This window comes from Argiope bruennichi, chromosome 3 (assembly GCF_947563725.1).
Source record: "Argiope bruennichi chromosome 3, qqArgBrue1.1, whole genome shotgun sequence".
Classification (NCBI taxonomy): Eukaryota; Metazoa; Arthropoda; class Arachnida; order Araneae; family Araneidae; genus Argiope; species Argiope bruennichi.
The window spans coordinates 120,052,089-120,067,785 of NC_079153.1; the positions used below are offsets into that span (position 1 = coordinate 120,052,089).

A 15,697-nucleotide genomic window follows, 5' to 3' on the forward strand; every position below is an offset into this window, starting at 1 on the left:
ACAACAAATTTTAATTCTCCAAATAACCTATAAGATACTTCTATTTACATTAAAAGTAAATAGAAGCTTAAATAATAGCTTTAAAATACAAGATATTCAAATTCTCGCATTCTCTAAAAATCGGAGGAAATACATTCACTTGCATTTTTCTCCACAAAAAAAAAAAAAAAAAAAAAAAAAATTACAATTATTTAATAATATTAGTCATTCTGCAGCATACTTTAATAAAATAAATACAATTTATACTTTGTTGATCTGTACTTTTCTGTTAATGCAAACACAATGAAATGAAATCATGTTTGTTATCTAGTGACTACAACTATAGTTCTGTGCCAAATTTTTGTTTCAATTGGTTGGAAAAAGGTAATCATAATACATATTAGCATGATTTCAGTGAAAATACTAGATTCAAACCACAGATTTATATTTCATAACTACTGTTTGGCAGGGTATTCACGACCTTACCCAAGGTCAAGAATTTTATGCATAGAAACGGAAATAAGAGATTGGAGGATATGTGAAATATTCAGGGAAACCATATTTTTAATAGAAATACTTAATCATTGAAGTTGTATCGATCCACGATAATGTATGAGTAAAAAATAATAACAAATGTTTTACAAATTTGATGATTGACATCAAAATACGATTTACACAAAAAAGTTATATTCTCATCATAGTACTTTATTAGATTAGAGGTAAAAAAAAAATATTTTCAAAAGATATAAAATGTAAGTACGTGATTTATTTATGAAGTTTAAATGGACAATGGACTCATTACACATATTTGCACATTATTCACTTGGAGTAATTAACTTTTTTATCCATATGTATTATAAATATGCTAAATATATTATCTTTTAAAAATATGTAATTTTTAAAACTTTCAAAATATTCCATGTGACTAAATTTTTCAATTATTTTTCCTTGTTATCTTTTATAAATTTATTTGGGGGGAAAAACGGGTATGATATTTTGTAATTCCAATTAAAAGTTAATTCTTAAGAAATATTTTTATATGCATATGAACTGAATTTTCAAAAAAAATTTGTTTTCAATTATCTTTGTGGGGCAAGTTTGTTTACTCATTAAAATACTTGCATTAAAAGAATATGCAGTTTTCACTAAACCATTATCTAAATGTAACTAAGAAAAATTATGAGTGGAATTTTAGATATAAAAAATCATAAAATTACATTTTTGTTAACATAAAAATTATGATAATAATTTTATTGGTAAGAATATATTCTACAATCTCATTAAAATACTTGCATTAAAAGAATATGCAGTTTTCACTAAACCATTATCTAAATGTAACTAAGAAAAATTATGAGCGGAATTTTAGATATAAAAAATCATAAAATTACATTTTTGTTAACATAAAAATTATGATAATAATTTTATTGGTAAGAATATATTCTACAATCTTGGTTTTTGGAAATTTTAAATATTTGTGTATTCAATTCTGCATTTCTAATCATTAGACAGAATTTTTTAGGGCGACAAAAAAATTGTTAATTTTTATTACTATTAAATATTGGTATTTATACATAAAAGCTTATATTGAAAAGTACGTCCTAAAAAAGAAATTTACTGAATTATGCATTTTACATTATAGGATCCCAATCCATTTGAAAATGTCTGTGTGACTTCATATTGCAAACTATTGTTGCAAATTACTGTCTTTCTTTAACCAAACAATTTATTTCCACCATTAACCGCTAGCCTAATTCATGTTTTTTAAGCAATGTATGTTTAGGTAAAAGGTTGAATTAAGCATTTTAAAACAAGAGCCTCACATTTTATTAAATTCAATTTTTTTAACAAAAAGGAAACAATAAATATTAAAACTTACAAAAATATTTAAAACAGAGGCACACAGTAAATTTAGTAAAAAAAAAAAAAAAAAAAAAGATTATTCCTTTAAAAAAGATCAAAAAGTGTATTTTGATTATTAGTAATTAAGACATAACAGAATAAATATAACAGATATGAAATCAAACTATGATAATCAAAACAATTTATTGTGATAATACAAAAGTCAATAAATTAAATATAATAGATCTATTGTATTTTCTTCGGTCTAGTTTTCTTACGAATATTGGCAGTTTCTGATAATGTATTATCTGTAGCAGTTTGAGTCCTAGTAGGATTCAACACAGATGAAATGACAGCAGTTACATTTGCAATTAGAGGTAAAAACTTAGTGTAATTATACACTAAAATAAGTGTGATGATAGCCACTGGTAAAGCAAGAACTGAACCTTGAGTTACTTCTTGTTCTACAGACTTTACTTTTGGACTGAAGTGGAATGTGAAATGATAAAATGAAGTATTAGCACAAAATGTTAATGAAGGCTGCTCTAAAAAGTATGCGTTATTAGACAGTGATGATTCTAATCGGAGAATATAAATTTTGTTGTCAACTGGCAATGATGGTAAGTAGAAAAAACTGCTTTGTCCCAAGCTTATGGAATGAATAATCTGATCTGGAGTATCTTCTCTATACAGACGAACCTGAAAATAAAATTTTCAATTGTTATAGATCATTAAAATAAAATTTGCTACAATATAATATTCCTAAAAATTAATCAATAAATCATCTTAATAATAAAATATTGATTTGTGTTAATGCAGCAAAAAAACAGAATAATGATTTATATTCTTTATACAATTAAAAATGATACATATATCTGATACATAATCACTCCAATTTTAACTTTACAATTAATATTTCTGCAAAAGATGTTAATTTTTGTGGCTTGACAATAGAAGTAAACACTGTTTCATATTTTATAAAGAATTTTTAATTTATTATATCAATTTTGCTGAAGTTTTAAACTGCATACTTGCAGAATTTCTTTTTATTTACAACATTTACTTTTTAAAAAAAGTAATAAAATAATTTAGTTAAATTAACAATTTATTTGAAGTGACACAAGTGTTATATCTGAAGTGTGAAGTTTGAAATAATCAGTAATTATTTAAATTTATTAAAATTCAAATGTGTTTGATTAACAATTAGCAAACTAGAGAATATTTTATGAATACTCTCACAATTCTGATTACACAACTAACAAAATATATAATTTATTTCAAATTTCATTTTTTCAATAACCAAACAAAAAAGAAATGACTTTAAACAATGTTAGCAGACATATGGAATAGATAATTAAAACAGTAAAAGCAAAAATATGTAATAATTTAAAAAGATCATGTTCTTAAAATAATTATTTTCTAATTATGTGAATTCAAATTTTTATTTATTTATTTATTTTATTTCTGAGTTATAAATTAGATGATAAGACTAGCGTAGCTTGTAAAAGGATGTCACAAGCTACCTTGAGTTTATATTATCTAAAAATGCTATATTACATCTATATAAATCAATAAATGCTATATCTAAACTCCTGGAAAATTCACTTCTGAAGCTATATCAGATCTGTATTTGTGCCCCCTATTCTCTCTCTTTTCACTTCCTATTTCAAGTGCATTTCTCACTCATCTCTATACTATGTATATATATATATATATATGTAGGACTGGGTGGGACAAAATGCCCATTCAATCCCATTTGGATCAGTGTCTAGGGTACTGATTAAGAAACTTTTAAATAAAAACAAATAGTTTATTTACAGTAAACAAAAATTAAAAGGACATTAACAATTAGCTAGAGAGCAGAGCGGAGAAGGAGAGGCGTTACATAGCTTAGCTATGAGCAGACATCTTGTTAGGCTTCGCCCTTGGTGCCATCTAAATATTTTACTTCTAACTTTAATGTAAATAATGTTTCCCGTCCTAATTGTTAATGTCCTTTTAATTTTTGTTTACTGTAAATAAACTATTTGTTTTTATTTAAAAGTTTCTTAATCAGTACCCTACACACTGATCCAAATGGGATTGAATGGGCATTTTGTCCCACCCAGTCCTACATATATATATATATATGCTTGAAAGAAAGATTTTCTATGTAGTCCAAGACAAGAAACAAGTACCTTCTATAATATCAAGAAAAGCAAGACAATAGTCCCTTTCTTCTTCATTTTTATCATTCATTCTACAAATATTCAAAATCTGAAGTCATTCATGAAATAGATTTTAAAATGCAAGGATATTTATGATACAAGTTTTTTGTCAAGATACTCAAATGAGTTTTTGTATCACATTCCAATTACTTTATGTTTTGTTGTTGTTTAAAGTTACCTTCTTTCTGATTAGTTTAGTTTAATTAAATCATCCCTTTTGTGAAATAAACACAGAGCCCATTTTGGGAGAATCTCATAATTTTGAACTACAGTCGAATGATATGGATTGTGCCTGAGTCACAAACTATCACATCATATCAGGAGGAATATTCTAACCTCAATGGATTTAAACAGCAAAAGAATGTACACTGGAATGGAATCATGTTTGAGACCAGCAAACTTCTGGTCCAAATGCTGAGAGCCTTGCCATTGAATTTTGGCAATTATTTCTTTATTCTGAATATCTGGAAATAATGCTGAAAACTTCCAAAAAAACTAAGATTGCATGGGTTTTTTTTATAAGAAATAAATAACATGATTTTTTTTTAATTGCTCAGTAGAGAAGAAATTATGATAGTAATATTTTGAAAGTTACCATTTCATTAGTTAAGCACCACAATCATTGCTAAATCAACAAATCTTTTGAAAAAAAATATCACTCTCAAATGTATATTTCTATCCCTCTAACCTATATTTGTGTTAATATGATAATTCTAGATCAAATGGTCGTCCTTGGAGCATATAAACAAAAAGACATTAATTGGTTTTTATTATTATTAAAGATGAGAAATCAATATGTATAATATGCATGAGAAGAAGAAAAGGCTAATTATTGCTAGATATTTATAAATCACAGCTTCATTTATTTCTGTATATAATTATAGAAAACAATTTTTAGAAATAATTTCATTTGTTTAATCTTCTGAATCAATACATTATTTCAGAAAGCTAGAGATATTCCAAATTTAACTTAAGACACACATATACCTTTATTCAAAATTTATTGAAAAATGCTGTTATGCTAAAATATTTATTACAATGAACTCTCTAAATAGAAATATTTTTTGAAAATGTATAATGTTACTGTTTTTATGGGATTTTTTATTTGTTTCCAAACTTATTATTGCAAAATATTTGTTTATATTCCAGTTAATATTATGGAAATCTTATTTAGAAAATATAAATTTAGCCATTACATTTTCTGAAATGCAATCATTAGTATTAATAACAACTGAAAAATTCACAAAAAAAAATTGTAATACAAAAGAAAAATCATTCATGAAGTTCCATGTTTTTGAAAAAATAGAACTATATTTCTTTTAAAAACATTTAATTAAAACTAGCTTAATTTAATTTATCAAATTTCAGAAAAGAAGTTTCAAGATTAAAAAGTACTCCAAAAAATTTTTAAAAAATTTAGACTGACCTTTAAAGTTGGTAAATATTCTTGATTAGTAACTACATTTCCACTGACATCTAGTTGCCCGTAATAACGAAAAACTATCAAACGTACACCAGTGATATCACCTTCTGTTACCTATAAAGCCATGGAAAAAATACATAAATGCTCTGATTTTACATATTATTATTATTATTACTAAACAACTGCATTTATTACTAAATAATCAAATTCTAAATTAAACTTTCATGTCATATTCACAATTAAAATTTCAAAAAATCTATCAATTAAAATATAGAAGATATCATCAGAAAAAAAAAGCAGTCAGCAGATCCAAATAGGATCTAATTTTTCTTTCTTGTCTACATGAATGATGTTTTATTAGTTTCAGGCCGTGTATTTTAAATTTTCTAACAGCTAATAAAAATTAATGCATTTTTGGATAGAAAAGAAATAGGTTATTATTACTATGAAACACTATAATTATGTTTATTTTTCTCTTATATAATGACTAGTTGTCTAAGGAGATAAATGGATTCAATCATCAAGTTAGTTAAAAAAAATTCAAAAGCTGCATATTGTAGTCATTATTGTTGTACTTTAAACTAATAACATGAAATCTAAGACTTACAACAAAGTAATTTTTAATTGAAATTTCTGAAGATAAAGAAATGTCACTTTTGAGCAAGATGATGGATAAATTTAAAGATTCAAACAAATTATAATATATTAAAACCAATGGGAGTCATTTCCCAAAACCCTCTCATATACTCTCTAATAACAATGTTATACCTCCTCCTCCACATAAAACAGTTGGCCCTGATCAAAGCCAAGGATGTCATAAGTTCTTGGCTTTTTATTTTCAGAGTCCCACATGTGAGAGTTATAGTACTTGTAATAATATTGTATGGCAATGGCGAACAAGTTATGAAATACTGATTTTTGGTGTGAATCTATCACACGATCTTTAGCAACTTTTTCATTTGGGGGGGGGGTAGATTATTCACTAGCATACAGTTAATGCAAAGCACATGGAAATCGAAAATATATTTGGATGCCTTCTTTTCTGGCCAAATGATACAAAATTTCATAAAGAATTACAATTGCAGTCATAAGGTCTTATACTAATTATTTAAGTTATTGCTTTTGCATGCATATAAAAGTATAAACCAAAAGATGATCAACTCTTAGGCAGATTTGATAAGAATCTATACTTTAGATTACTTAAATTTCATTCAAAATTTAATACAAATTTGATATATAGATCATACACCAAATTTCACTAATCTAGCTCAAGCGTTTTTGAATTATCATGTTCAAAGATAGACAGACATAGTATGAAAAATGTTTGGGGGATCAGAAAGGTCTGACAAATAGAGATTCATTAAAATTTTAAATTTGCATTACAATATCTCCTCTTTGTATGCTTCATATATGAAGATGTAAAAACTTTACTTTTTAGAAACAATTAATTCTTTTTTAAAAAATGAATTTTATCATTTTTATGCATTATAAATCAAAAATAGATCATCTTCTGGAATACATTAATTCATATTCTAATGACAGACCATAGGTAAATTATATCTGATATATGAAGTAATTATGATTATATGAAATCAATACAACATTAATTATCATAAATTAATAGGAAAAACTATAAATGGACATAAAAAATCTAATAACAGAAGTTTTAATGCATAATTTAGTACAATACTACCATATTAATTTGCACTACTCTGCAATATTTTATATTTTCATATATTTTGATAATTATAAAAAAATGAAATAAACTATGAAGTAAATGAACTATAACAAAGCAATAATACCTTAAATAAATATTCTTTGGGTGTTGATCTTGCAATGTGTTGATTAATATCAGCTCCAGGCTTCAAACGTAAGATATATTCACACTGTGGCTGCAATCCTCGAATTCTAAATTTTCCTCCTTGTTCGCTAATAGCTTCTTCTTGATATTGACTGCAAGTTCCACTTGGTACACCAACTGCCTCAACAGCAATTCCTATTTCTGCTTCTCCAGTTAGAGAAGTAACTGTACCATATAAACTGTAGGCTACACGCTTGCCTCTACAAGGAAAAAAAAGAGAGAAAACATTTTTAGACACAGATAACAATAGAAGAAATAAATATCAAAGAACTTTTTTAAGCATCATACTTGAAACTGGATACCTTTTTTTAAGGCAATTTATCTCTACTCTTTTTTTTTTTTTTTCCTTTTACAGAATTTTATATTTTTTGTTTAATTTGGAACTAATTCAAATTTTGAAATAAATTATAGGGATTATTTAAAAGACTTACTATTAATAAAAAGAACAATTGAGGAAATTAATCTCAATAGCATATACAGCAATTTTGAGGATCATCCAACATGTTTTATAAAATTAATTGAAGTGTCAGAGCACATTCTATGCATCTAAATGTCAATTAGAATTTGTAAAAAAAGATACATTTCTGACAAAATGTACAAGTATTTTGAGAATCAGTTGCATTTAGTACTTTCTAACGAATTTATTTTTAAACACTTTTAAAGATTTCACTTTTGGCTTATACTATAAAAATATCATACTTTTCTTAATGTAAGAATAAAGCATTCAAAGGTAGAGGGTCCCAAACTTTTAAATGTTGCAATCTACTTTTTACAGACCAAAGGAAGAATAGTTCATTTCATGTTTGGAGCATCAAATATTTTAAGAGTAAGAGCACATGTTCTTTCTGAAAAATTTTATTTTCCAAAACACAATTTTTGTAAAGGGAAGGGGGAAAAAACATTCATTATTGCATATAATTTTATTTAAAAAAATTTATGTTTGATTTGAAGATTTTAAATCCACATCATAATTTTGGAAAGATACAAATACATCAAATATCATTTCATAACCTACCAAAAATTGACTGGAGACCCACAGTTTAGGAAAACCTGATTTAAGAAAAATGTTGATATTGTTATAATAAAATAGGGGTCAAGATACAATTTAAAAAATTGATTAATCATTATAATATAAATATTTATATTTAATTACTTATCAGTTAAAGCAAATCAAAATTATATATAATTTGGCCACCGATTTTTTTAACAAACAGAGTATTTTAAATGAAAAAAGGTCATCATATTAAGGAACATCACTACTAATGATTTTTTATTTGTTATTATAAATCACTTTTTGGTATTTCTTAAAATCAATTTTCAATTTTTATAGATTATTTATACTCTCCTATTATAAATTTACAATAAAGCGAATATTGTATAATTACAATAATAATATAGCATTTCTTACCTAATTTGAATGTTAACTTGAGTTCCTTCTGCAATATCAATCATTTTGGTAGGAGGATCAAAACTATACTCTTTCAGCATAGATCTCAAAAAATACTGGCCTGGACCTAATCCAGAAAAGGATAACCTTCCATTCTTTTGAGTGATGCTATTCTTACGATAATCAGATCCTCCAGTTAATGACAGCAAAACTCCAGAGAGTGGAATACCATCATCACTTTTCACATCTACAACTATTTCAGCAAGTTTGAAGGCAGCAAAATTTCCCAAGGTATCCAAAGGAGTAAATACATATCCTTCAGTTTCTGCAGTAACAGAGTAATCACTTTCATCTTCTAATGGTCCAACCAGAAATGAACCTTTTTTGTCAGTTGTGGTTTCAGTATAAAGTTCATTTGTTTTCTTTAAAAATACTTTTATACTAACTCCTTCAATACCTGGTGTTACACTTCCATTCAAAAATAATCCTTTCTTTCCAATGATTTCAAAGGCATTTTCCATACAATCGTCGCCAACTTTTATTGTGGAAGTGCTTGGACGGAAGAGCAGCTGTTTTGAGGATACTTTGAGATCTAGGTCAGAATTGGGCTGGGCAAATACTGAAAATGTGTATCTAAAGAAATTGCCTTTTTTGTCCAATGGTTCTTGCAAAGAAATTATTTCTTCATTAGCATTTGGCTGTTTTTTGACAGAAACTTTAATATCAGTGACATTCATTTCTGTTAAAATATTTCCTGTAACTAAATGCTTTGTGGGTGATAAAGTAATTTCTGCAGGATGGCTAGTATCAAATTTAAATGTGTCTTTTTTATAAAGATGGCACCCAACTGGAACAAAATCATAAACTCCTTTTTCAGGTAAACAAAGCACATTTTTGGATGCATGAAGATCAACATCATGGAATTCTCCAGAAGGATACTTAACTTTAAAAGTTGAGGCATGAGTCAATACAACACTGATTTGAAAACCAGTTTGGTGCAACTCAAGATTAGTAATATCTTTATCAGTTATGGTGAATTTGATAGTTTTAGACTGAAAACACCATTCATCTTTAATTACTGAAAGAATGTAATTTCCAGGAAGGCATTTTTCAAATTCAAAAGTTCCATCGTCATTAACAGTAGCTGTCAAATGAAGTCTATCATGGGAAAGTGGTGCTAAATCAAGTGTTACACCATTACAATTTTCAATGCATTTAATTTTTCCTTTTACTTCAGCCCTAAATTGCTTAAATGCAATATTTAATACTGGATCATCAATGATTTCAATTGTGTATTTTTCTGGTACAAATTTCAATCCATAACTGGCTTCTGTTTCTGAAATTACAGGATCCAATTCATATTTCCCTGGGGAAATATAAGTGCAAAATGTTCCATCTGATTCAACAGCCACGTTCAATTTCTGATTGTCTTTTAATGATTTTAATACAATATTTCTTTCATTTCTCTCTAAACCTGATGGATATTCATCAATTAGAAGATGTCCACAAGCAGCAAATTTGCTGACATAAATATTTGGCAATCTTGGAGTATTAGGATTAATTTTCATATCAACAGATTCAAAAACATAAAGTGATTTCTTTATATCCAAATGATAAGTACCAGCTCTCATATTTTCCAAGTGGTAAATACCATTTGCATCAGTAGTACCATGAACTTCATTATTTATAAGAACTGAAACATCTGATAAACTTTTGCCTTTGGATCCAGTTCCAATCCAACCACTAACACTGAAGCCTTGCACCTAAAATGAATTGGCAGATTTTAAAATATTCAAGATAATAAAATAATTTTATGAAAAGATAATTATTAGAGTGTATTTTTACATTGAATTATGAAAATGTATTCAAAAATAAATGTATTCAATTCATTATGAAAATGTATTCAAAAATAATTGGCAGAGGCAGCCATCAAACAAAATTTAATACCTTTGAAAAGCAAACAAAAAAAAAAAAAAAAGAATATAAGATGTAGTGGCCAAATTCTAAAAATGACTTATCAAATTCTATAAATATTTTTAGACTTTTATATTTTAAAAAAATTAAGTATTTTTTAAGGAAAAAAAAAAACAGTATATAAAAGAATAATTTTTCTTCATTTATGAAATAATTATTTAAACTATATTTTTCACATTAATATACTATTCTTGCCCACAGCCAGGATATATATATATATATATATATATATATATATATATATATATATATATATATATATATATATACATTCTTCAATAAAAAAAATTGGATATAAAAAGTAGTTTTTATTTTTCAATAAATTTTCAAATGGATATACAACAAAGCCGGTTTTTTTTTTTTCCCCCAAATTTCTAAACATATTTGCTTATTTTCCTTGCATTACAATTTCTCTCGTACTCTTTATTTGCATGCCTTATGATTGTAGGCAATTAAGTTTAAGGCGCTATATATTTTATGAATTTTATTCTAGAGCAAGTAAAAAATGCATCAATTCAAAACTATTTCTTTTCATTTATGTAATTACAAGAAAATTTTCAACTATTACTTACATCTAAAGATATCATTCTTCCTTTATATGGTTTTTATTGTAATAACTGAGGTTTTGTAATAAATAACATTCTATCATGTTATTTTGAAAAATAAACTGAAATAAGTAATAACAAATTAATGAAAGCGATATATTTGTTTAATATTTAATTTATTTTGAATCTCATATTTGGATAATCTAATTATTTAAGGGAAAATTATAAAACAGAATAAATGCGCATACTGAAGTTAGTCACTAAATCCAGACAATCATAATATTGAAATCATTATTTTTTCTGAAGACTATCTTGAAGAAGAAAACAGTGAAACATAAAGAAAAATGAGATAAATAATGAAGAAATATATGATCTAAAAATTAGCTAACAATCCTTTTTACAAGAGAGAGAAAAAAAAAAAGAATTTAACTTAAAGATAAATAAAAACAAAATTCAAGCAATATATAAATTAATAAAGGTATAATCCAATGATTTGAAATTTTTTTGATTTTACATGACATTTCTGAAATAAAAAATTACATGTGTAACAGTTTTCCTTCCTTTTATAAAGAACAAAAATATCCATTAAGAAAAATGTTTCATATCAATTTAATTTTAGTTTTTTTTTTTTTTTCATTCTTTTTTACATTTAAAAAACTTTTGTTTTATATTATCTTCAATCGCATTACTTAGTTTATTACAAAATTATTCAGTAAACTTCAAAAGAGAAAGATTATCAAGGAGGTTTAAAAAATATATATTCAGATTATGCAATAATTAATAACTCTATCAATGCACAGTATGCTATTAATAAAAGTAGAATGTTTATTTCATGATTTTAGAAGTTGTAATAAAGCTGTAATTTTTATTTACAGTACCTGGAAGTTTTCCGAGATATATACACTGCCTTCATTAACTGTAAAATCTAATTTTGGAGGCGAGACATCAAACTCGATATGTTCACCTTTGTAAAAAGGAACCAACTTATAATCTCCAGTTGGCAAAGATGGAAAAATAAACTTCCCATCTTGAGCAGAAATAACATGGCATACATAAGGCATATTCAATGTCTGACTGAAACCTTTTACTTTATCTGGATTGCAACCCAAAGGAGATGATTTCAGTGCTTTCTTAGAAAATAACAAAAAGTTAACTCCTTGAATAGGCTGACCATCGCTAAACACGAAACCACTAACATCATATCCAGCTATAATAATTTTATTGCTTGTTTTCAAGTTATCATCAATGATAACAATTTCTTCAGAAGATTTCTCAAAAATCCAGGTATCATGGCTAGCATGAATGCTATACTTTCCCGGTAACAAGTTGGAAAAAGTGTAATGTCCATATTGAGCACTAACAGTATCATTTATTATTTGATCTTTGGAATCTTTTAATAACAATCTGATTCCTGATGGGCCAGAGATTCCATCATGACTTAGAACCTACAAAATAAAGATAAGCATTATTAATAATAATTTTACTTTATTAATGTAAGACAATTTGTTCATGTAAATTAAAATCTACTCTAAACAAGTAGTAGTAAGAAAAAAAAAGAAAAAGAAATCTTTCATATTTAGAAAAGAATTTCTCAGAATACTAAACAAATAAATAAAAGTTTTTATTCCTTCAACCTACAAGCTATTTTATAAATCTTTCTATATATTTCAGTAGTTTTGAGAAATACAGTATTTCATATTACTTCTCCTCAACAACATTTCAGCAAAACAGAAGCAAATAAAAATAAAAACAAAGCATTGTAAATACAAATATCACAGTGATTATAAATCAAACAATAAATGAGAAAATAAGATCAATCTAATCCTTAAACATGTCATCTTAAACATTTTTTTCTTTTAAACATTTTATTTATTACCAACAGTAATTTATATGTATTTTTGAAAATAATAGAAATTTACAAAAATTAAAAATATAATAGTAGCTAGTTACTAAAAGTATTCATATAAATTGTAAATAATTGAATGCCTTTTTTCCATTATTGGGGAAAAAATGCTGGAATAAAAACAACAAAATGCTAAAAATTCATTAAGTAAACGACGTTATATAAAGCAAGTGATAAAAATATAACAACCTGTCCATAAACGGTGAATCCCTTGAAATTAAAATTGATATCTTTATTCAAACTACAAGGATCTGATGTGCCATCCACATGCAAGTTGACGCTGCTTGGTTCAAAGCTCCACCCAGATGGTGGTTCAATCTTTAAAACATAATCTCCTTTATCATACAAAGGGATTAAGTAATAACCATTATGAGGAGCACAGTCAGTATGATATTTTAAGCTTCCATGTTTTGTATACCTGCAAAAATATAATCTAATGATTATTCATAAAAATGTAAGTATTAAATTTTAAAACTTTAAACGTATTTTTAAATGGTATATTAATAATGGCTTATTCTAATACTATCGGATATTTTTTAAACTGCAAAATCATTTTAATTGCACAAGCATTTTAACATAGTAATAACTATAAATCTTCATAAAAAATTGTTTTCATTATAAAGAAGAAAACTCTTAATTCCTTCTATAAACAACAGAAAATAAGGATTAATTAGAAACATTCATAATGTCCTTTTGAGAGTTTTTAATTGAATGGATCTGGTAAAAAAATCTATGAATATATAAATGAGAAACAATTTTATTATCAGAACTCTAGATAAAAACTTGCCAAATCTTAGAATTAACTCTCATAAAAATGAATCTTGATACTAATACCAAAATACTAAATTCAAACTAGTGATGATTGAAGCCCTGCTAATGGAGAAATTTTAAAACAGATGAACAACAAATGAAAATATTTTCAATTATCAAGTGTCAAGTTAATTGTATGAGAAACACAGTTTATGAGTTAAATTTTGAGATGAACTCTGAGAGTAACTTATTTTAGAACAAAAGAAAAGGCTCAAACTTTTTTCATCATTTATAAAGAGTTCTCAAATAAGAACAAATATAATAAATATGCAGCTTATTTCTACTTTTAAAAGCTTGAAATTTTAATACTTCAAAATTAGTGAATCATGAAATGAACATTACTAGAAATTTTAACAAAGAGAATTACATAAGTTTATATATCTACACATTCATGTTTCAATGTCATATGTAAAAACATTTTTAAAAAAGCATAAAATAAAAATTATAAAACAATTTATCAATTAATTACTGTAACTAATATAAAAGGTTTTTCTTTGATAATGTTTAAAAGTTTCTGGGGAGTAAATATTTTGAAACAATTTATTAAGTGCTTGTATTATCTAGATACTCTATTTATTAATTGATATATATTTTTACAACGATAATACTGATTAACTTTAGATGAAAAGATTAAAAAAATGGCAATATATTACATAGAAATACAAGAATAGATAATTTAATGATGGTTATTATCTTATTTCTAAAATTTAAATTATCAACTTTTATTTTAACCAGATGACAATAAGAATAAGCAATCTTAGCTATTTATCAGAATATAAATTATTATAAATCAGATAACTTTAAGGACTATAAAATTTAAATGTATCTATAATGTATTAGCAACTTCTGTCTTAATGAACAAAGTAAATGCTTCTATTAAATTTTAATACAAGGAAAAAATTATCATAATGTTGATTTCTCAAATGTATACATATATATATTTGCAACTTGTAGATTAAGTAATCAATTAAGTAAAATCCTCTTTTCTTAAGTTTTGGATAAAAAGCATAATTTTTTATGAGATGCTATAAATACTAAAAAAAAAATTTTAAAAACCTCCATTCACAAGCATTATTTTTAACTTCTATTCCAAAATTTTCCCTGACAAGGTCTATTTTAATTTCTACAAATTACGCTAATTTTCAAAATAATTTTGATATTATTTAAAACATATTTTTAAAAAAGACAGAATAATAAACTTTAAAATTCTCAAAAATTAATAATTCGATTTTCAGGAAAAATTATTGAAAATTTTATTAATTGATTAGAAGAAATTTAACAGTGTTATTATTATTAATTATGCAAATATTTCTGATTGCAAAGTTTATTTCTTATCTTTAAAAAAAATAATTACAATTTCATATCTATTCGTGAATAGTTAATACTGAAACTTGATTTAACAAATCCACCACAACTGAAGATAACATCACTGAGTACATGTTTCACACAAAATAAAGTTAAAGCTTGTAAAGTAAGATATAAATTTGGAATCATGATTGTAATTTAATTTATATTTTCAGGTTGCTAAAAATTTCGATAGCAGAAAATGTTCGGAATTTCATTGGAAAATGTAAACATTTAGCAAAATTTTCTCTTCATTTCAATTCATACATCCCAATCGGTGCCACTTTTGTTTACTATTATTGTAGTAAAATACAAAAATACACAATAAATACCCTTAAGATTCTTTTTAACATAAATTCAATTACAATTAAACGGCGATCTATGGTTAATTATTCCATTTTGTTTCCCTACTATTCTTCAAATTA

At 25.5% G+C, this 15,697-nt stretch overlaps 1 protein-coding gene across 1 annotated transcript; it reads right to left on the reverse strand.

The window, feature by feature from the left end:
• Positions 1–2,003: 2,003 nt before the first annotated feature.
• On the reverse strand, positions 2,004–15,512 carry LOC129963122 (BOS complex subunit NOMO3-like). The gene is made up of 7 exons (XM_056077208.1): positions 15,283–15,512; positions 13,308–13,536; positions 12,094–12,660; positions 8,718–10,459; positions 7,251–7,509; positions 5,452–5,562; positions 2,004–2,517 (listed from the first exon to the last, which is right to left on the reverse strand). The coding sequence occupies exons 1-7, from the start codon at positions 15,420–15,422 to the stop codon at positions 2,065–2,067; spliced, it is 3,501 nt and encodes a 1,166-aa protein (XP_055933183.1). The 5' UTR covers positions 15,423–15,512; the 3' UTR covers positions 2,004–2,064.
• Positions 15,513–15,697: the final 185 nt, after the last annotated feature.

Bases quoted from the DNA above. Each gene is read 5' to 3' on its own strand.
- LOC129963122 (XM_056077208.1), bottom strand. From the start codon at position 15,422: ATGATTCCAAATTTATATCTTACTTTACAAGCTTTAACTTTATTTTGT. The intron at 10,460-12,093 runs GTACTGTAAATA...AATTCATTTTAG, and splicing joins ATATCTCGGAAAACTTCCAG to GTGCAAGGCTTCAGTGTTAG. The intron at 5,563-7,250 runs GTATTATTGCTT...ATGGCTTTATAG, and splicing joins CCAAAGAATATTTATTTAAG to GTAACAGAAGGTGATATCAC.